The sequence below is a fragment of the Anopheles arabiensis genome, chromosome 3 (genome assembly GCF_016920715.1).
Source record: "Anopheles arabiensis isolate DONGOLA chromosome 3, AaraD3, whole genome shotgun sequence".
Classification (NCBI taxonomy): Eukaryota; Metazoa; Arthropoda; class Insecta; order Diptera; family Culicidae; genus Anopheles; species Anopheles arabiensis.
The window spans coordinates 43,651,990-43,675,314 of NC_053518.1; the positions used below are offsets into that span (position 1 = coordinate 43,651,990).

At 42.7% G+C, this 23,325-nt stretch overlaps 1 protein-coding gene across 3 annotated transcripts; it reads left to right on the plus strand.

Moving 5' to 3' along the window:
* Positions 1-873: 873 nt before the first annotated feature.
* LOC120900400 (proton-coupled amino acid transporter-like protein pathetic) lies at positions 874-22,370 on the plus strand. Of its 3 annotated transcripts, none has more exons than XM_040307342.1 (4): positions 874-1,160; positions 19,205-20,217; positions 20,287-20,443; positions 20,509-22,370. In XM_040307342.1, exons 2-4 carry the CDS (start codon positions 19,268-19,270, stop codon positions 20,767-20,769), a joined length of 1,368 nt encoding a protein of 455 aa, XP_040163276.1. In that variant the 5' UTR covers positions 874-1,160; positions 19,205-19,267; the 3' UTR covers positions 20,770-22,370. The 3 variants fall into 3 exon arrangements, with proteins under 3 accessions (XP_040163276.1, XP_040163275.1, XP_040163277.1); XM_040307341.1 differs by lacking the exon at positions 874-1,160 and adding an exon at positions 8,357-9,003; XM_040307343.1 differs by lacking the exon at positions 874-1,160 and adding an exon at positions 18,241-19,127.
* The last annotated feature ends 955 nt before the right edge of the window (positions 22,371-23,325 follow it).

Sequence of the window (23,325 nt, forward strand, 5' to 3'; positions counted from 1 at the left end):
ACTAATGAATAGCGGCTTGATACAATTCATTGCAAACCACCATACACCACAATAGACGAGTTTCGCTTAATTCAATAGACAAAAAGCTATGCCCGAAATTTGCCAGCTTAGCGCACACCAACGGCGCAATAAATGTCAACTATGCCAGATTGGAATTGATTGCTCGGGTGAAAGTGCACGACGCGATACTGGATACATTCCGTTCCGCGGGCAGAATGCGATTTCATTCATAAAACACAACGAATGTGATCGTGTCTTTCCGCACACGTTGCTGCCTTGATCTCCGTCATGCTGGAAGGGGTATATAATGTGATCAAACCAACACAAGTACCCTCGGTGGTTCGGGTGCGCTCCCACGTCAATAGGCCGTTTGCACTTGAGTAAACAATAGCAGTCCAAAACGAAACACTCTGCCACTGGGTAGCAGCGTAGGGTGAAGAAGGACGTGCTTGTGGTGGGTGGGTCATCGGCATACCGAGATTTTATGACTACCGAAATGGTGCTCCACCAATACAGAACACTTTGTTCATAGAGATGAGCAGGAGAGGATACCGCCGGCTACGCTAGTGGCAACAGTGGCACTATGTGATCAAATTTCACGGTGTAGGTGATTTGCAAACTCGCACACCAAAACAGTACGCTGACAAAAAGTCAACACAAATGGCAATCTCACAATCGGATCTCATGTTGCCGGAATTTACTCCCCACAGAACAGGCCGAAAGTTGGATTCGGTGTTCCGGTGCGTTAGCGGAGTGGTAGTGAAGGCATGTTGCGCATAAATTGTAAACCCCCATTATACCCCTACCGCTTGGTAGAACACACAAACACAGGACTAGCTACGACCCGTGTACCGGACGGACCCCAAAAGTGGTCGCTCAGTCGAGCCTCGACAGCGTACCGTTTCAGACATTTTATCACCGGATTTGAATGTGCAGTCTGGCTTGCTTTGATCGTGGCTTCGTCCTTTCAGTGTACGGCTAAGTGTGCCAGTTTAGTGTAAAATAACTTAAGAAAAAAATTCGCAGTGTAATAATTAAAATACCTTACAGTATTCGTATTATATATAAGTTTCGATTTCACTCAAGTTTGCTAGGAATCAGTGAAAGGTGCTCCCAGATTAAGTTGTTTTGTCGTGTCGCGATCACCGGATCGTCTAAAGGTGAGTAACGTATCGGATTGACGTCGATGAATAAAATGTAAATGTTAATGGTGATCACCAAAATCAGCGAGAATAAACGATTTTATTAGCACAATGCTCAAAGGCACCGGTGAAGGTTGTGAATGGTGTGCTTGAGGGAAAAGAGTGAGCTGAAAATAAAGACGATCATTCGATCTTTTGTATTTTTAATGATTTCTCCACCGTTCATATTGTTTTTTGCTGAATTTCTGTGCCTCTTGCGAATCGTATTAGAACCCACATCAATCTCGACGATCATGAACTAGTCCTTGGGTCGCCACGGGTTGCTTTCGTGAATATCGCTGGCGTGCGAACAGACTGTATGGCGTGCTCATGTTCACTAACGACGGGTAGAGAAAGAGGAGCTTGAAGTGAGCTCTGTTGGATCTCGAGTGGTTGTTATCGGGACAAGGTTAGTAGGCCATTGCCGAATATAGTGGAAAAGTACTGAAATGAAATTTGGGCTCCTACAACCAAATACGGTGGAGTTGTAACAAGTGAAGTGTTGCGTGAAGTAATAATGCTTGTTTACTCAGAGAAACTCGCGAGGAAGTAAAATAGAGAATGTATTTTAGGCTTTTGAAAAATAATGTTGATTCATTAGTTACAAATTGTTGGCAGTTGGTTGAATATGCTAAACAGCCCTTACAATTGTTTACATGGTAGTGTCATTAACTAATATTTATCTGCTTAAGTAACATTTCCTCTATAAGAAGAATAATATATACACTAAGTACCACGTAAATGACTTTTGAATTTGAAAGAAGTTTTTAATATTCATTTTGAATTTTTGTTTTTTTTATTTTAAATCATCAACACTCTTCTTATTCCATTGCCTTACTACTGTGTTAATTAAATAATATTTTGGAAACTTAATATGAATGTAGACTTCGTCGTTCAGCAAAGTTCAGCAATGTAAAAGTTAAGTTGTGTTGTGAATAGGAGTTTTGTGAAAACGATATACAAATTGATTTGTCAAAATTATTCCTTTGACTGACTGAACAATCATACAGATTGGAAGTTTATAATTTATTTTAAAACAGGTAAAGCATCTGCTGTAGCGACGCATGATTAATGAAATCAGCTCATTGAACTGTATTGATTGTAAATGTGTTGTGTGATTAATCAGAAACTACGGCCAGATTTACGAGCAAAAATTTGGTGTTGTTAGAATCACTGCTCACGATGACGATTTATATATTGCAAGATTTATGTTGAATTGCATACCTTCAGGCGCATAGTGCTACCGCTACTTTTTTGGTATTTTTATTTTAGTTGAAAAAAAATTACAATTAGTGAATTCATCAATTTATGAGCTTTAAAGTGGGATTGAAGCATGAATAAATGGATTTATTTCACTATTATTCATACTTGCAAATATAAAGTAAATCTTTGCTTCCTAGACATCATGTATTTATTAATCAGTCATGGAAGAATTCAAGTAGTTGTTAGACTTATACCACCTTTTCATAAAAAAATATCAAATTAAAGCAGTTCTATAGTAACTTTTTAAAACTTTATGTTAGAATGGTCAATGTTGTAATTGTTCTAAAAATGTTGCACGTGCTATTTGTTAGTTAACTACACTTGTCTGAATAGTATATGTATGATAATAATGTTTAACACTTTGAGTGCCAAACCATTTTCTTTTATGTTTCCCTGGTGGTGAAACGCTTTTATATGGATAGGAGTTCAACTAGGTAGATGCTTCATTCATAAAATGGAAATGCCAAACAGCGTTGTATAAAATTTTAGTTAATATTTTAATTTTAATTTTCAATCAAGTTTATGGTTTGAAAATTCAAAACACGTGGCAGCTATATATTCATCGACATCAATGGATTATAAATGAAAAGAATATTTTTCGAAAACCATGTTTATAATACATTGCTAATTTGCGTTATAAAAAGATTGTAATAGCTCTCATTTAGTAGACAAGATGATAAAATGCATCTAATATATATATTTATTGCCTATATGCATTAAAGAGACTCCAATACTGGTACAAATATATTTTGTTTCTATTTAAGGCTTGGTTCAAATTTTCAATAAAAAGAACAAAACGAGCCTTGTAGGTTTGAAGTGCTATCATTAATAGAAACAATAAAAATTCTTATAATTATTACTTTTTACTATTAATACTTATTAAATTTATTATTTTTTTGCATTGCACCTAACTGCAGAGCAATAAACAAACTAATGAAAAATAAAAAATAGCTTACAAAAACTATTAACTATGACACAAAAGGAAAATACCAGAGACTTAAATAAATCATATATATAGTAGCTAATTATTAGGTGTAATTTCAAAGTGTTATTTCATACCTGCATAATAAATAAACATTTTCAACTTATTTATTTCCTGGGCTAGTTACTTATTTACTTGTTTTTTATAATGATGGTTATTGTGCTTTATTGCTCTTCAATTGGGAAAAAACCGTATAATAGCAAGCATTGTAAACGTTATCTTATCACGTAAACGAAACCTTACTATACCGAAACTATACCAAACGGAATATTAACAATGTACATTTTGTTGTACTGCACGAAAGTACAATGAAATTCAAATCGTAGGAAACATAGTTGATGATATTCATGAGAAAAATTGAATTAAAAATTGAATTTCACTGTACCGTCATCAATGTTGTCTCGAATTTGAAATCCCTAGTACACATAATCCATCAATAAATTAATAAAATGTGTCTCAAAAATATTTTCAAATTAAAAAAATCCCACACTCTTCATAATAAAAAGAAAACAAAATGAAAAGAATATTCTAATTCTATCAATCTTAGTACATTATCATTATAGGATAAGGATGAATCTATGTTATGGCACTTTAACCACATAGAATAAATAAAACAGAATTCTTATATCTAGAGAATATATTTTTTATGGGTTTCTCTAGTGCAATGAAATATTGGAATGGTAGCATTTGATAAACAGTCAAAATGTTTTTGTGCATGCAAAATTGCCGCGAATATAAATGGCTTGCTCCCATAGTGCGTCGTCAGTGTTTCTTAACGAATGAATTACTAAACTTGAAATGAATACGTTCACTTCATGCATTCAAGCCGAAAGTAACACATTTGTATAATTTTGTGCTCGAAAAAATTGACTATATTTTTTCCGATTAAGTAAATATAAAATTTTAAATGTAAAGCAGAATTGAAATTGGAAGATTGATGCTTAATTATGTGGTACTAACGATGCATAACATACGATTATGAATTCTTCTTCTTCTTTTGGCTCAACAACCGTTGTCAGTAAAGGCCTGCTTGTACCCAGTTGTGGGGTTGGCTTTCAGTGACTTATGGATTACCCCCTCTCCCCCATAGCAGGATAATTCCACGTATGGCGGCATGGTCCATTTGGGGCTTGAACCCATGATGGGCATGTTGTTAAGTCTACGATTATGAATAATTAAATATAATTTATCCGACAATATTATTTATTTACAATCTTACAATCTTATTTGATACGACTCGTGCAGAACATTCCGATATTTTTGGATTTAAAGTGGATTAAATTTATCTGCAAAAATGCAATTTATAGTGCATTGGACAATTCTTGAAACAAATTTCACTGGTTTGACATTTGATGTGTGAAATCAAGAAAACCGCGTAAGTCTAAAACCGCGTAACTCGGGAATAGACTGTACTTTGAAATTGCTGATAATATCGTTATTATATATTTTTAAGACATACATTCATCAACTTCTAAAAAACCTAATAAGAATATGTTAATTATGTGTTGCTCATTTTAAACTGCGAAAAATTTAAGAAAATCAAAACAAATATATTAAAGTGACGAATAGTTGGAGTTTTTACTCAAGATGGAAAATTATATTGGTATACATACAAAGCTTTTATCTCTATTCTGAAAACGGGACTACGTGAAGATAAATGTAATGTATAAATTGTGAAAATGTTAAGAATGTTAATTGTGCTTTCCATCAAGCCTAGTTTCTTTCTAACATACCCTCGTTCTGCCACTATTCGGTGTCTAGTTCACCAGCTCTCTCTCGCTCACGCTATCCGTATTCATCAGAGGTGCATCGAACTAGATGAATTAATGTCACGTTACGGCATTACACGACACATTGCGCTAGACCTTCAACACTTTGGTGGGCACTATAATCGTAAGAGTATAGCAGTATAACGATAGTAGTACGAGTGGCTGTAGTAGTATTGGTAGTAGCAGAGCAGCCGTTGGCCAAAAGCAACCGGCACTGCATTTAGCGTTGATCTTCGTGGCGTCGAGCGCCGCTTCGTGCCAGCATTTTTGACGAACGTGTGACGTCATGGAAAGTTTCCATCGCATTGGAAGTTCTCGCCTAACCAAGCGCCATTTTACATGTGAGGGAAACGCTTCAAGATATGCAAAGATATGGTGTGAGTGACAAAGACATCAAGCGCTGGCTCGCACTCCAGCAAGATCTTGCCTGCACGTGGCCAGCAGTTCATGTTCACGATGTAGAAAAAAACATGAATGAATTTATGCTGAGGTAAGGGTGCACGATGGCTAGTGTCATAGCGGGACATAATAAAAATGAAAGTATAGTCAAAGGTAATGTTTTGAAATTGAAGAGATGTATAATGCAGCATTTATAATGATCATAATTGTACTATAAAAAATGAATGCAACAAGTAAGAACTTGAGGCTATATATTACTTCAAATGACTTTTTATGAGAAAAAAACAATAAAATTTTTACATTCAAATATTTACTTAAATAACACTGTAATTAAGTATACTTAACAAAAATTTTCAGCAAGAGCGATCTGCGAACTCTACACGCTCGATACGCGTCAATACTTGGTGCAGCTCAATTGAACAAATTGGTCGTGGCTAGCCGGTCGCAGCAGATCTGAGTCTGCTCCGGCCACTCAGCCAATTTCCATCCGCCTTAAACCGGCGCCAAGTATGAAGTACCACGCCGGCGGCCAATTGATTGGCAATCAAGCCGTACGCATCGGTCCAGCATCGACCTTTGGTACCGCAGGCAGTGTCGTCTTGCTTGAACCGAAACAGTGCTCTGATTTGCAGATTTTCGAACCTGCTGCTGGTGCTGCGGCTGGAAAGCGAACAAACGATATTCAAAAGTGCGATGAAATGCGACGTTGATTAAATATAGTGACGCAAAGATCGGCTCAGTGATTGGCGGCGATGGTTGGAAGTGGGGAACCCTTTTCATCGTGGCCCACGAAGCTCAAACCGATGGCTCAAGTGTCGATGCATCGAAGAGCTAGCGTTTTCAGGTCTAAGAGTTTCCCCTTCCTTCCGGCCACGGCGCAGAGTATAATCAACCCGGCACATGCACAACGGTGCTATGTTTTGGGAATTTTCCACTGTTTCGTTCCCAGGCCTGAGGCTTCACCACGAACCGTAGTGCGCGAATCTCAACCAAAAAAAAAAAGTTGCCATGCCCGGAGTCACAGGGAAGCTGAAGACTGCAAACGTAAGCATGGGGTTGGGTTTTTGGTGTGAGCATGGTGCCTCCCTCTCACCCGTGCCTCATGCGTCGACGGAACGAAGGACTTGCGCTGACGCGAAGATCTCGCGTCGAAACCTGCCGAACGTACCTAAGAAAGGTAAGAATGTGGAACAGAAACTGGCACGAAAACTGGTTTGAGCCGGTATCGGGAGTCTTCCTTTACTTCAGGTGATGCCCCCTCGCACATGGCCTAGACCGCGGGTTAAAGTTTAGCATCCCTTTTGCCGCGGCCCACCGATCTGCTCGGAGATCACATCTTTCGTCGTCGCTATTATGACCTGTACACAATAAGTTGTTCGTGGTTATGCTGCGGCTTTGACGTATCGTTGCAAAAAACGGCCCCTAACTGCACCGACTACTCGTACCGTTCGAATGGGAAGGGCGGAGTGGTCGGTTGGCGAAATGTGAGCCATTTTTATGTTTTTGAAATGAGCGAGCGTTTGCCAAAACCATTGAATGCTTAGTGCGTAAACTGATTACAATCTTTGCGCGAAACAATGATTTCTACTACTGCATATGTATTCTCGGCGAACGTAATATTTACATCAATGAGACGAATGATTCACGAAAATGATGATAATTCATTGCTACTTGTCCCACTACTGCCATCGTGTATGTAGATGGTGCAATGTTTAAGCAAGATAAAAGACGCTACTTCTATGTCACTAGTCTAGTTTGCTGACGTCGTGGAATAGTATCTTATCATTTTTGCAAATAATAATTTGTCATCATGTAGTGTGGCATTTGTTACGGGCGTATTTCCATTAAATGAACTAGCAGTTTAAAGTATTTGTCATAGGATCACAGTTTTATTTGAATGTGTATCATCTTCTTATTCTTTTTATTCTTCTTGACTAACGATCAAATACAAGCTTACTAGACTTGTTTGTATATCGTAATCTGATCGTTTGAGGTGCGAGTTGTCTGATAAAGCAGTTTATTTATAATTATACCTATTTGATTTTTTCTTTTAAAATTTTCATATTTTTCTATTGTTTTAAAAAGCAATTATCGGTTTTTGCAGTTCATTGTTTTTAAAGTCATTTTAGTGGTTTGATTTATGTTTTTTATGTTATTTATGTTATTATGAAGCCCTTTTTCAACCATTATAATTATTAACATAGTAAATTTCTGTAAATTTCTGAAAACTTATCCATCTTACAAAAGAGAAAAAGTTTACTACAACAAATTATAAACAATGCACTCGACAAAAACGAAGTACAAACCAACACACTTTAAACCATGTTTACGAATGGTTAGGTAGAAAGAGAACCACAACAAACATCAAACCAAAAGGAAACGATAAAGATGTGCAAAATAAGAAAATTGAGAAAAGAGTAGGGATGATTTTCGAATGTTCCAGAAGCGTTTTTCCTCTTTACTTGTTGAGCGCTTTCGGTATAGTAAGAAAATCTTGAACCAAATTTTTACTCCAACTCGTAAACTAAATTCAAACGATTTGTAATTCAACAATAATTCAAACATTTGGCATTTTTACTAAATCGAAAACGCTTTTAGTGGATATGGTTTTGCTCACCATCTCACCATGTTTGAGCAACGTTCTCTTTCGAACGACGCGCACCGAACATCGCGGGTGCTGCCGCGCAAACGCGGGGAGCATCGGATTGTTCTCCCCATAGCATGCACAAGGGTCGCTCGCCTCTAAAGGGGCTGCTAGCGGTGCCGGGCCTCTCATTGTACAGCGAAACTTCGTCGCACGCGGACGCACTCTCTGTCCGCTACACTTGTCCTCGTAAAAAACAAAAACGACGGATATCCGCGAACCGCGCACCACAAAACATTAAGCAATAAATCCGCCTATGATCGGTCTCTCGTGTGGCGTGAAGCGTTACGCAGATTGTAATAACGTTTGTGAAAAATTCAGCAGCCAAAAGCGGGAAAAGCAAGAAAACCTTTCTTCCCTCCCGTTCTCCCATCGAACCGACCGTTCCCTTACCGTAACCGTACCGGGAGGAACCGTACCGAAAATACGCGCGAAAGCGAGACAGGCGCAAAAATTTGTTCATTAGTCGAAAGAAGAAAGTTAGCAGGCCGTGACACAAGTTGCAAGTGCGAGTGCCGCTGAAAGGCCACGATCATTGTGCGATCTGTTTTTAGCGCCGTCGGACGGCAGCGAGCGGATTTGAACAACGGCACAGCTCGAACAGCTCACAGTTGCTCAGCATCTCGACAGAGCAAGACCCTGTGGACGGTTGACTGTTGGACGGGGACTGATCGACGCACGCACGGCATTGAACGGACACACGGATAGGCGATGGATAATTACAAGAAGAAAACACCCGGCCGAGTGCAGCATCTGGAGTATACCGTAAGTAGGAGCGAATCGGTGATCGAATGTAGTAGTGTATTTGTTTCCGGTGCGGCTCGCTGCAAGTTCAGGTGTACTGTAGGCAAGGCTGATAAGTGTAAACAGTGGCAGTGGCGCAGGGAGCTCGATCGCCATATCAGTTTCACGTAGAATGTGCACAGCTTTAACCACGCGGCCTCACATCGTGGGCACCCGTTTGAAAACCGTTTGAATGTTCTACAATTTACAGCAGCGCGGTGCGAAAAGCAAAGCACCCATAAACGAAGGAGGTTGATCGTTGCCATCCCTTTGCACTCCGTTTGCGTACGCAACGAGCGGTGCAACTATCACGTCGCATGTTTGTTTAATTTGTTTGCACTACTTCACTCTCAAGGGCGCTTCTTGGTAAAGCAAAAGGCAACAGGAAAGCGTGCTGTGTTGTGGGCTGAGTGTGCATAAATGCCTGATGGAAACGATGTCACCTACGACCGGCATGGGTGTAAAAGTGTTATACCGTCGCGATCGCGCCCGTTGGGGGAAGGTATATTGGAAATGGAAACTTTGGCCACTCCCTGTGCCAGACAGACAGTTCGGTGAGTTTGTAGGAAAAGTACCGAAAGGTCGTTTGGAAATTCAATTAGCAGCTTCTGCAGCTTCCGGGGGAACTTTCATTGCTGGCGTTAGTGTGTTGACTCATCAAAGTTGATTACCTGTACCAGTGTGGCGTATGTGGTTGTGTACAGATGCGTATCTTATCCACCGTTTACTATCAGAAGTGGGCAAATTTAAGCTTTGGTGTTTTTTTGTTGACACTGCAAATCATGGAAAAATGCACAGCTGACACAAATTATGCGATTTCCTTACAAAACCCCGATTCACCAGCTCACTAGGGAAAGGGCACTTCCGGCGTTGCCACATTGATTAGGCGAATTTCTGTACATTTCCGCCTGCCTGGGTGGGTTGGGAGATCCGGCAAGGAAATGTCACACGCGGTAGATAAGATTGTATGCACCGTGTTGGTATCCATCACATGCCTTGCTCGTTGCCCTGACATTCCTAATCGAGCTCGAATCGATTGATGGAACGCTGATAAGCGCGAGCCGATGATAACGAGCCTGAATCACAGATGGGCTACACCTGGACGTTTAATTGGACATCGACGAATGCTTGATGTCGCCCTCGGTGCGGTGCATCGATATGTGGGCTGCGGTTTACATTGCATTCGCCCCCGGTACGCAATTGCGATGACATGTGTATGTGTCTCTCGTGTTCACTTCCTGCTGCTTCCACTTCGTCCAGCTGTGCACCGCTAGGAAGGGTGAAGGTTGGTTCAAAATGGCTCGTTAATCCACAACCACGACCGTGCAAGCGCAACAGGTCGTTAGTTACGGTTGGTGCATTTATTTGGCACCGGGCTTTTCGGATGTCAACGCCATGAAAATTGCTTCCGAGTTCCGTAAAGGTGCAGATCGAGCCGGTTCGTGTGTATTATTCTAGCGCGATGTATGCACTGTCCCTAAAAATTATGTTACATCATTCGTTTTCCGCTGACGGTGATGGGCATATTATCCTGTGGGGAACACAATGTTTGGTGTCAGTATGGCTTATTTATTATCAAATTGGTTTCATGCGCCGGTTTTTTTTTTGCCAAATATACTTTGTTCTATTCTAAGAGGCGTTGTCTGACCGCTGCGAAGTAAACATAAATAACGCTCTTTACCTTTAAAAATAGCATTTCCACATGACAGGCCTTCCGATTCTGTTTTTCGCGACGATCGGCTGGGCATGAATGACGCACGGTTTCGGTGCGGTGTGGAATCTTTGCTTTGTTTTGAGCGGACAGCCACTGTTTTCATCCATTTTCCACCGGCGTGTCGAGCTTTCCGATGCGTATTTATTGCGCTCCCATCTGACGCGGACGCCGCGCATTTTTCGCTACCGGCAGGCAAAATCCTTCGCACGACCTTGCACGCCCGGGATCGCAAATTATCGGTGTAGAGCGAGAGAGAGAGAAAAGGCATCGGTGGAAAATGTAGAAAAAGGCAACACAAAATAATTTGTTAGTCGTGTATTTTTAACTCCATATAGCAGCACACATACCGGCACGAGATAAGCACGTTAACGAATTCAGAAAAGTGGATCATGATCCTTTTTCTTTTGCTTTGGCTTTGAGATAAAGCGGATTGAACATGTCGGGTTCGTTGCTTTTGCGAAACACAAGTCGCTAATTATTTTGCAATGCACATGCACATGCACGCGACAGCGTGGAATTTGATCGATGCAACACGGAAGAAAATCTTGTTCCCCGTTCTAGTGCTGATTCAACCGGCCGACTGTGTTGCTGTCTGTCAGGGGAGGCAAGTGAAAAGGGCAATGAAATGGCAAAAAGATGCAATAAAAAATAAAAACCTCAACGGTTGGCGGCAGATTGTAAATTATACAGTAGTTTGTGCTGATTTCCTGCAGCGTCCGGAGGGCGTCCTTTCTGGAAAATGGTAATCAGCGGCAACTTTGTCTAGCCGGCGGCACTGCGATGCTCACATACGAGGGAAAGGGGGAGAATCTACTCCGCGTGGGTGACAAGAAAAATGTCAATCTCCCCCTGCGGTCTTCTAATTTTACGCTCCCTGCGTTTACCCTGCGAGTGGGAAACTCCAATCAACTTCAGCTCCACGTGCGCCGGAACATTTCGCCGGAGCCATTTTCGCGCCAGGCCGTTCAATTGTAGCAGGGCGTTTAAATTGTTTATCGCTCCTTTCTGTTGCTGTTGTTGAACAGCAGCACGTGCTAGCTGCCGGGTGTGCGCCCGCACAACACTGTACTGCTGGCGGACGACGAACGAATTGCAACTGTCCGCATCGATTTGTCGCTTCATTCATCGAAAGGCAGTAATTGAGTAACTGGGTCTCTTGGCTTGTACACTGGTCACAGACCCGGTACGACCCGGCTTCGCCGCAGGAGATTGCTAAGGCCGCTAGGGTGCAATCAGTCTTGTGCCAACCCCATCGCCCAGAATGAACCGACCGACACATCTCGGTTTTGCTTGTTTTTTATGTTTGTTGTGGTGCTCCTACACCTCCGGAAACAGTTCCATTTTATCTTTCCCTTCAAGCAGCAAACTGCGTCGTTACTTTCCTTTGCACGTCAACTTGCTGTCCAAAGAAATGTGTTGTATTGAAAGAGAAACCGACCTTCCTTCGGTTGCATTCTCCGCTCCTCGTCCACGGCACCCAATTGACAGGCTGTTGTGGCTAGCAGGAGAACCAACCAAGCCCTTCGCTGCCCTGCGTTGCGTCCGTCCCAGCAAACGGAGTGGGGGCATTGCGTCTTGATTGCGATTAATGATAGGGGAGTGGGTTCCAGGACCAGAAGACGTGCTACACATCACGCAAGCATGCCGCCGTTTGGCAAGGTCATGGTATGGCGCATTACATTTTTCCCCAATTTCATACGAAGGGGAAACTCAAGAGCCCGAGAGAAAGAATATATTCTCCGGACTTTTGCCGGAGAACCGTTTTGAAGGGTGGTCAATGTAGGGGAAGGATAAGACTTGTGGTAAAGGAGAGGAGTGTTTAATTGTTTGCATTTTGTACGCGCGCTTTTGCTGTTAAAGTGTTGTATATTAAACGCCAAAATAAGGACTGCATGTCTTAGTTTAAAATTACCAAAATAAATAAATCAATAAAAAAGTAAATACAGTCGTTGAGGCAAAATGTTGTCTCTAATTTACCTATCTTTGCCACTAAGGCACCAATTTTTGCACCGTTATTATCAATTAACATTTTGAAGATAACAATCTTTGACTGTCAGATACATTATTTGAATGTTTTATTTAGTTAATAGAACTATATACTCTTAGATTCATCAATTTAAAGCTCATAACTAATGATCTAAGTCAGGACTTCTCCAAACTTTTCCCTTCACAGGCCGCATTGCCTTCACAAATAATGATGTTGAGGACCATTTTGGCGTTATGTGTAGCTTATGCGTGAAAGTTAAATCACGTTGTTATAAGAAAATACTAACAGAATGTATACAATTGTAACACATTTATATTATTTCATCTATATGTTTGTCCTGAAATGGAAAAACTTAAAATAAGGATGGCCCGCGGGCCGTAGTTTGGAGACCCCTGCTCTAGTGAAAAGTAACTAAATTATACACATTTAAGGTTCTAACGGAGTCTTCTATATTGGCATGCATTAGCAGATACATAGAACCCAATGAAAATTCACATAATTTCACCAGTTTTTTTCATTGAAAATATTGAAATTGCAGATTTTTTTCATAACTCTTGTAATGTATTATAAAAGTATTCATATATCAAGTCAAATACGTAGTGAATTCGTGTTGATGACTCAACGGAAAAGGTGCTAAAAGGGCTACTTTTAAGAGTGCCCTCACGGTTCCATTTAAAAAGCAGCTGCTCGATCTTTGTTTACATTGTTCTAAATGTGCTACAATTTACATGTCCAAATGGAGTATATCTTATCAGACGCACACCTAACTTACCCACCTACCGATATCGGTGCCACTACCGTCCACCGTAACTGTGTACATAAAACGCTGCCCTTCAGCTCAATTAGATACCTGGTTGGCATTGAAACCGCTCCCGAATCGTAATATAGGGCGAAATATCAGAATGTTCAGCCCTCCCCTCAGCTCAAAGCTCAAAGCGTTTCTCACCTAGTGCACCCTTTTGTGCGACGCACTTCCTCCGATAATTCTATTCCGAGCTTCGGAAAGCCATTGCAGTTGCTCATAAGACGGCAGAAATTATCCGAATTAAGCCCACTAAAGACAACGGGCTCCTTCCGGGTGGCCTCCTCCTAGACGAGATTAGCTTTACGCCGCCATCCGCCATCTCCACTCACTCGAGGTGTCGCGCGATCTTGTACCGAGTGATTGGGAAAGGAGGGGCCAGATTGCTCAACCACTTTACACGCCGCACGTGCGAGCTGAGTAGCCGCCTCGAACCGGCTGGCTCCACTGGCGGAAAACCGCGGAATGCGCACGACGAGACGACGGTCGGCGAAGGGCACGTTATCAGATATTGCGATACGGGTGTGTGCGGCCACCTGTAATTTAGCCTTCGTGTTGATTTTTTCTGTTCACCTAGTGGTCGCTCCATCTTCTACCGCCGCTTCGACGTATCCTGTCTCGGTAGCAGAACGCACACACGCACACAATTTACACCTATTGGCTGCGGGTACTAATAATTGGCCACTCGATTGGGCTGTCGACGCGATGAAAGAGGAGAAAATTAGCAGCGCCGATAAATACGATCGGTGTGTGTGTGTGTGTGTGTGCGCACGCGTGAGCTTAATTAGATAATTGATTTCAATTCCAGGAAGCAGCCGTTAGAAGGTTCTTTTCCATCACGCACGCGATCGATGGCGATCTTATCCGTGATTGACAAGGGGCGTCTTATGCAATATGCATTTATTTGAGTTGAACAAAATCAGCTCAGTAAATCAGTGGAAACAACTTTTCTCTGTCTCAAAAGAGCTTCTTTGAGCTCTCAGAGAAACGTAGCGACAACCTCCAGCCAAACATGCACTTAAAACGTAAAGTTGACATAAAAAGGTACCCCACACATATGTGTTTGTGTTGTCTGGCTCCACCCAAGGGAAGGTTGGTTTGTAAATGCACATATTAATCGCAACTAGCAGCAACCAGACGGGAAAGAGAGCGTAGGGCGTTTTTGTGCGCTTCCTTCCGCAAGCGATCGCGCCACAAAAATGCTAGCAATGCAACCCTTTAGCGGTGAACCTGAGCTGCGAACGGTAAATGTGCGACTGACACGGACGGTGAAATATGAACTTCGAGCTTAGCACCTTCTTCTTTTTTTGCAGCTAAAACCTTCCTATCACATGGCACCAAGTACCGAGTAGGCACCAGTGATAGGTTTAAAAACACAATAAAGACATTCCGGTGTTTGGTGTTGAGTATATTGATTTTCATTTCTTGCTTGAACTGTTTTTATTTCAAATGTGTTTTTTGTGCTGTTGTTGTGTGCTTATTGACTGTGAGACGGTGAGCAACCTCACACCATGCTGAAGTGAATTTGCTTGCTGTAGAATTATGAGAAAGGGAGCGCTATTTGAGACGCGTGATCGGTGTCTAGTGGTTGGATGAGTTGGATCAATTGGCAATAAGGGCAAAATTTCATGAATGAATTCAATCATTTGATCGCTATCGGTAGTGTAATGAGGCCATGTTTAGGTTTTTTTTATTGAATATTTGATGGTTCATTAGTGCTACTGAACTGTTTTTCTAACGATCCGCCAATGCACTATGGCGCAGTGAGTATTTCGATAATGGCACCTTCAGAACAACAGCGTGCACATGTTAAGCACGGCACATTTTGTTGCACATAGTACACACAGCATACAGCAAAACTCTGACTGATCTCTGCCCGGCAAGCACGGCCACATGGCTGAAAGGTTCTGGTCGGGTGAGCCGGAGTGTATATTTATCCCATGCTTACCAGTTTGAACTGGTTCAGAGAATGTAATTGCCGTTGTTAGAGCGATTGGTCGCATTTCATGCTTATGTAAAGCTACAGGGATAATTATTGACGCTGTTAATATGGCTGGCAAAGAACGACCGAGTGTTAGTGTTCGGGCAAGAAAAAGAGCGTAGTTTTCTTCTCTCTCTACAGTTAAAAGCATTCACAACGATGACACATACCGACCTAAAATGGTGTCGATTTGGTGTTACAATTTTGAATAATCGGTTTCATTTCATATTCAATCCCACGTCATTAAGTTGTTGGGTAAAATCTAAACCGGCGATGAAGGGCATAAGCTTCACCACAAAACAGGAGAAGAAAAAATGATAGCGATTTTCGGAATGGCATTAATCGAGTTGTAAACACCAGCCAAGCTCTAAATATTACTGTTTACGGCAGCACGGCAACTACAATCCATAACACATACATTAGCCACGTGCTTATAAATGACCCATTGTTTGGTCAGTTTCGGTTGACGCATGTTTTCCGCTAAAATATCTGCTACGTGAAGCAGTATTCCGTTCGCCCGGGAAAAGGCAACGCCAGTGTAAAACGTGCGGTTTGCGGTTGGGTACACCAAACTATCCGAACGGTGTGCATTTCTAGCGCAGGAGATGCACGCCTGTGCCGAAGCACACCGATCACGGATCCCGCGGATCGTCGTGTATGGTGACAGCTGCAACGCGATGAGCGTTCCAGTGGGTGCAACAATGTGTTGTGCAGTTTGCACAAGCGCATTTGCACCTTCCGGCAGCTAGCGAAAGGGGATCGGCTGAGAAGTGGCAAAACGAGAGCAATCGCATGTGTTGAACGTTTTGCTTGAGGTTGTTCAAAATGAATGTCTTCTATGAGGGTCTGTGTGTCATACTTTTTTTTATTTGCTTCCCACGCAGACGGTCAAGGAAAATTACTTTCTTACCTACTTACTTTCACCATTGACTACTACCGGTAGGTGCAAGTGCATCGGAGAATGTCCTTTCCTTTCTCGGCGACATTGCTGAGAGGAAACAAGCAGACCACTGAGAAATGAACTGAATCATAAAAGTCTAAAAATAAAATGCAATTAAAACAATAGTACGATTAATTAAACCATCCTTAAAATAACATCGACGCAAGGAATAACAGACTCATTTCAGCTCACCATTGGCATTCCAAGCATTCGCTTCCTGTCGGGGTAACCTCGGTGTCGTTGCGATCTATTTTTTGCCCACGCCTTAACCGACGAAATTGGCAATCCGTCTTCATTAATTGCCAATCTCGATCGGTCTCGGAAATGATTTGACCATTCAATAACAACTAGGCGCAAGAATCTCACCCACTACGCATCGCTGTCGCTTTCGCTCTATAGATTGACTTTGCGATGCCAATGAATAAACACATTTTTGAGCAGTTCTATCGGGACGCTATGCTCAATGTTTTTTTGTTGAAAAATACGTGCTCCAGCTGCCCGAACGCGGAGAGGAGATGGAACAAAAAACAAAAAAGCACACATATTTGTGGCACCTACTCACCATGGCAAATACGGATCTTTCTATACGGCACGACAGCGCGGCGTCGTAGGAGTTCTCACCACTGCTGTACCACTGGCCGACCACTGGCTGTAGTAAAACATTCCAAATTTAGATCACACATCAGAGCGTAACGCGCTTTCCTACGTAAATGACGGTACCGCGACCGCAAGGCAAACCGTTGACCAACAGCGATCGCTTCCAACGCCACGATCGATGACACTTTGTTCTTGCGTGCGAAAAGCGGCAGAATGTGCAAACCAACTTAAATCTCACATAATACACAATTGTTCAAGTTACAATATTTGCTTCTGCACCACTGTTTTTTGTATCTTTTTCAACCCACCCAGATATCTGCCTGATAAGTTTGACAATTCACCAACTAACCAACCAGACACGTCACGTGTGACTCGTGCCGGCTGGTAGGTTTTCAATGTCTCCCCGGCACTTGTAAATTTAAACTTGACACAAGATTGTGTCAAGATCTCTGCTTCGGATCTTGAGACGCGACTGCAGGTCGATCGTGCCGCCACCGGCCTTCCTTCGCCTTGATGGGGGCAAATTAACCTAGGACCGGATCGGTGCCGTTCACAAGCGAAGAATTCACAGAAAATCACATTTCACCCAAGCACGCGACGCGCTGGGTGCGTGTGAAGCGTCGCGCCAAGAGTCGCGCTCGGAGGTTGAGCTTCAGACTACTGAGCTGGTGGTATTGTTTTGCTCAGCGCTTTAAAAATAAACACCCTCACCCATACGCAGGCGCTATGCGTTGCTTTATTGACTTTTGCAATGCGGAAAGAGAACACGAGAGAAGAAAAAAAAACAACTCAAAACCAAATCTACCATCAGTTAAGCTTGATGGTGTTTTAGTACTGCACAAGCAGCAGTCATCGCACTCAACAGGAGATTTAGCATTGTTTACATTGCTCAAACCATACACAACTCTCGAAGCGCAGGCGAACATATAACTCCGCTAGTCGATTCGGGTTAAACGAGGGCGATAGTTGATTTGGGGCAGATCGTTGCCAAATTTTTCTCCAATGGCTGGCATATCCACAAGCTCGACGGGCAAATTCGAACAAACACGTGCTCGTTGCGTGCTGATCATCAGACATTGGACACGTGCACACTCATGTTGCGTGTAGTACATGTTCTAGCTCGGCGCATGTGCTCTCTGCCCAACCACATTGCTGTGTCCCGTGCTGGGGGGGAAAAAGCAGAGTCAGATCAAGATCTCAGGGAGTACGCACCCGAATGGAACGTGTCTGACCCAGATTCTACGACGCACTACAGCTTGCACGAACCGCGTCGAATTCTTCCCACTGTACTGATGCAGAGGATGCGCTTGCGCGCAGTAATCGTTGACTAGCCGCCAAAACATGCGGCAATCATTGCCGAACAAATGCATGTCGAAAGTGCACTCTGAACGATCGAGCCGTAGTCAAACAGACACAGACACAGACAATCGATTCAGATAGTGAAGGTCGAGGTCAAATATTGGTGCCGTTCGTTGAATGTATCCGATATCCATCCCTTTTATGTACTTTCCTGATTGCACCAAGAAACTCTCAATTGCCACGCTGCCGTCAACTTGCAAAAATGTTAATGAGATCATTTACCTCCAATCGGAGAAGTTATTGTTCCTGCTGAGAGTGTTAAACAACTTCGCCGGACGAATTCAAAATAGATCGGAAGGTTAACTCGGTCTATTAGGTTAGGCTAGAACATTTGTTGCCAAAATTATTCATGGTCATACACAGCTACAAACTTGTGATTTTATGTCAGCGATTCTTCTTCCTGGGCTAATGGCCGACATTGATCGAGGACGATGTAAATGATGTAAACTAGAGGTGAATCGTTGCTAGAATGTGTAGCAGTTACGATTTGTTTATGGTAAGCAATATGGCGGAATGTATGAATGGTTTTCACACAGCCGCAACACATCCCAGTAGACCATGAGTGAAAACAGTCATACAAACATGCATTCTTCTCCTGGCTAGTAAGAAATTGTCTAAATTGTTTGTTATCATTTGGAATCTTTACATAAAAATCTCCTTATCTTGTAAAAATTATTGGAAAAATTTGGTTGTGTAAGATTAAATTGTGCTCTAAATTTTACACAGGTACATCTTTTTGTGAGGTCATCATTACCACATACCATTTCACTCTCCTCATGTTTTATTTGTCTTGTCTTTTCTAGCAAATACGTCCTCAGCTCACCGGAGGCAGCAAGTCCGAGCTTACGGGATACATCTTCGGTCGCATGAAGTCCGAGCTGAACGATGTACCGGCACAGACGGCCGCCGGGTCCACCCTGCCCTTGGTGGACATGATCAAGGATGACGAGGAGGCGGGAACGTACAATCCGTTCGAGAACCGGAAGCTGACCCACCCGACAACGGACATGGAAACGCTCGTCCATCTGCTGAAGGGTTCGCTCGGTTCGGGCATCCTGGCGATGCCTTTAGCCTTCGTGAACGCTGGACTGTGGTTCGGATTGGTCGCTACCGTCGCCATTGGAGCGATCTGTACCTACTGTATACACATCCTGGTGCGCTGCTCACACATCCTGTGCCGTCGTGCTCAGCTCCCTTCGCTTGGATTTGCGGATGTGGCAGAGGTTGCGTTCCTGGCAGGACCCGAGCAGCTGAAGAAGTACTCACGATTGGCCCGGTTCATCATCAACCTGTTTCTGGTGATCGATCTCGTTGGTTGCTGCTGTATCTACATCGTGTTCGTGGCGACCAATCTGAAGCAGGTGGTGGACCATTACACCCACTCGTACTGGGATGTGCGCATCTACATCCTGATGCTGTTGGCACCGTTGATTTTGATCAACCTGATCCGTAAGCTGAAGTATCTGACGCCCTTCTCGTTCATCGCCAACGTGCTGATCGGTGCCGGTGTTGGCATCACGCTGTACTACATCGTCACCGACCTGCCGGCACTGTCGGAACGGAAGGCTATGGCTGAAGTTCAGCATTTGCCCATGTTCTTCGGTACCGTCATCTTCGCGCTGGAAGGTATCGGTGTAGTGATGTCACTGGAAAACAATATGAAGAACCCGCAGAACTTTATCGGCTGTCCGGGCGTGCTGAACACTGGCATGTCGGTTGTGGTGATGCTGTACGCTACAGTAGGCTTTCTGGGATATTTGAAGTACGGCGATGAAACTAAGGGCAGCATTACGTTGAATCTCCCCGTAGAGGAAGTGTAAGTGTTAAGCTGTGAATGTGCGTGTGAGGTACTGATGTATTAATATTGCTTGTCTCTCCCAAACAGGCCGGCTCAGATGGTGAAGTTAATGATTGCGATAGCCATATTCCTTACCTACTCGCTGCAGTTCTACGTACCCATGGAAATCATCTGGAAAAACATCAAGGGAAACTTCAACGAGCACCAGAATGCTGCTGAGTACACGCTTCGCATTGGCCTTGTGGTAAGTTGTTGTAGCGATTCTAGCCTAAGACAAACACATTCATTGTCGCTTTCTTTCGCTCACAGATTCTTACAGTTATAATTGCTGCCGCACTGCCAAACTTGGGCCCGTTCATCACGCTCATCGGGGCCGTGTGCCTTAGCACGCTAGGATTGATGTTCCCGGCCGTCATTGAGCTGGTAACGTTCTACGAAAAGCCCGGCTTTGGCCGCTTCAACTGGATCCTGTGGAAGAACGTGTTTCTCATTCTGTTTGGTGTGGTCGGTTTCGTCACCGGCACCTACGTCAGTATTATCGAGTTCTCGGAGCATCTGGAGGAAGTATAAGGTGACCGGCAGCTGCCAGCACCTTTAGTCCCTTCGTCGAACTCCTCAGGCGTGGCGGGATATTGTAGTGCAGTGCAACACACGTGCTCTCTCGACTCGATGCCACCAACTACTGCACACACTACAGGGTGGGGCATGGCGAGTTTGGAGAGACATGGTGAGGCGCTGACTGCAGACGTCTTGAGCCCGAGTTTCCGCACTGAAAGTGCACCATCGGCGTGTGATCGCGATGCATTAGAAGCCGTCGATCCGTGGCAGCATGGGTGGCAGCCGAACTGCCGACCGCTCTCTGGTGTGCTTTACCGTCTTCATCAATTGTAGGATCTCGTTGAATCAATGACGTCGTCGTTTACTCACGCTAGTAGGTCCTGCGCTGCGTACGCGTGCGTTGCCTTGTGTTAAGAGTTGATTTTTCTATGTGTTTAATATGAGCGTCCCTGCATCATGCCAAGTTCCTTGCAATTGTCCAGTTTAGTGTCCTTACTTTTTTCCCTACACATCCTACACGAATCCCTACAACATCTATCCCAAGTGTCCCCCTTGTTGAGTGTGTAAACTCGGTCCGAATTTGATTCGGGAACCATGTCTGCGACAGAGAATGAAGTAGGGAAATTAATCAAGCTGATGTTACGTTGTTGGGTGTGACACGTGCTGAGTCGAATAAAAACATGCCCCAATCGTAGGTTCAATCGTTAGGCCAATTAGCAACAACACCACAAAATTACCCGTAGCCACGTCATACGTGGGAAGAAATTATTCGTTCCAGTCAGTATATGACTATGGGCAGACATCGTTTATGTAGAATTCCTTCATTAGAGCTGTTTTTATGATAATGTACACACAAACACACAGAACGAAGAGGAGTCATACCTGTGGCAGACGAATCTTCAGCTTTCTAGTGTAATGTGGCTAGTGTTACACGCACAGGAACTTGTGATGTTGAGTTATCGATTAGACTGTAAGCAAATGCATTCCGGCTCAGTTCTGAACTGGTCGGAAGCGTATATTTATCTACTGTTTTAATCCTACACACCCTAAGGGCGTATCGCGCGTGAGGGAATGTTCCTAGTGGACTAGATGCTCGAAATGAACGGATTGCCATTATAATCCTAGTGCAGTAGCATGCTACCAATAACTACCGATGCTGTTACAGATGTAGCTCATTGAATGGAATGCTTAAGGTCCATCTTTTGTTTTAACTTTATCTTCTTCATCCACCTGACAAAACATTTGAAAGATTGTTGAGAGAGAAATTTTTACAATTCTCCTTTTTGTCATACCCATGTTCTATCCTTCCAAATGTCTGCACAAAACTGTCTTCCATTGAAAATGGTATCACGTGTATCAAAAAGAATATATCAAACAGCCGAACAACCATACCACCACTTAAGACATACATCAGGAGGTCGTATACATAGTAGAGTGCGTTGAAGCGGTAGTTTTTGCACATGACTACGTAGCGTAATATAAAGTAAAGAATAGAGCTCTAGACGTATTAGTAGATCGTTGTAAGTACCCCGGGCCTCGTGCTTCGTTTATATTTTCAGAATAATTATCTCAATAAATACATTTATCAACTTTTACAGTTTGATTGACATGAATGAATTTCCTTGCATAATTTTACTTTTTGACGAAGTGAAATATTACAATCAACCAGAGGAATTCATCCTAATGCTCAATTGGAAACTTTTTGGTTGATTCTCGATCATTTTAAATGAAATAATGATTAAATGAAATATATTCATTCGGCGGGAATTGTTCGCAAATATTTAAATAATTTTTTTAGGTGATGGTAACCTTTGTTAATGCACCGGTCAACTCCGAAAAAGTAGGTGCAGAAGAAACAACTATACCGCGATAAGCGAGGCATGCGGCTACATTTTTTACCGCCATCGATGAACTGCTCGATTTCCTGTTCAGGTGCACGAATTGAATCTGAAAAACTAGCGCCATCTAGACGTGCATTCGCGAAACTCGTTCGCAGCGTACAAAGGGCTCGCTCGCAGAGTACAATGCTCGAGTTTTCGAACGTATAACATAATTCATGTATAACAGCATAGCAGTAGTAGTAAAATAATTTTAAAAAATACTCAAGTTTTAGTTATGACATGGGAAACAAAGCTTTATAAATTATTTCATAACATTAAGTTCTTTTTTTAATTTCGTTAATGAATGAATATATCTCGACTGAGCAACCCTCACCGGTGGAGGCTCGGGCAATTGAAAAAAGAAAAGGACGTATTATTTTATTGTATTGTTTCCAGAGTCCTGGAGAAGGGATTGGAAGCGCCCAATCACGTAGCTTGAAACATAAATTCATAAACTTATAACTTCAAGCATAACAAAAAGAAAACCTAAACTTGTTGCATTCGATCAATTGATTGATATATTAGTTTATGACATAATATTAAGAGGAATGAAGATTTTCGTAGATTTTAGAATATTGGAGTGATATATTATATTTAAAAACTACTTGCCTTGTCAGAACTTGCGAAAGCTTCCACACATGTCGGAAGAAGTTCTTTTCAAAAGCAAAAATAATGGCTACCAATCTGA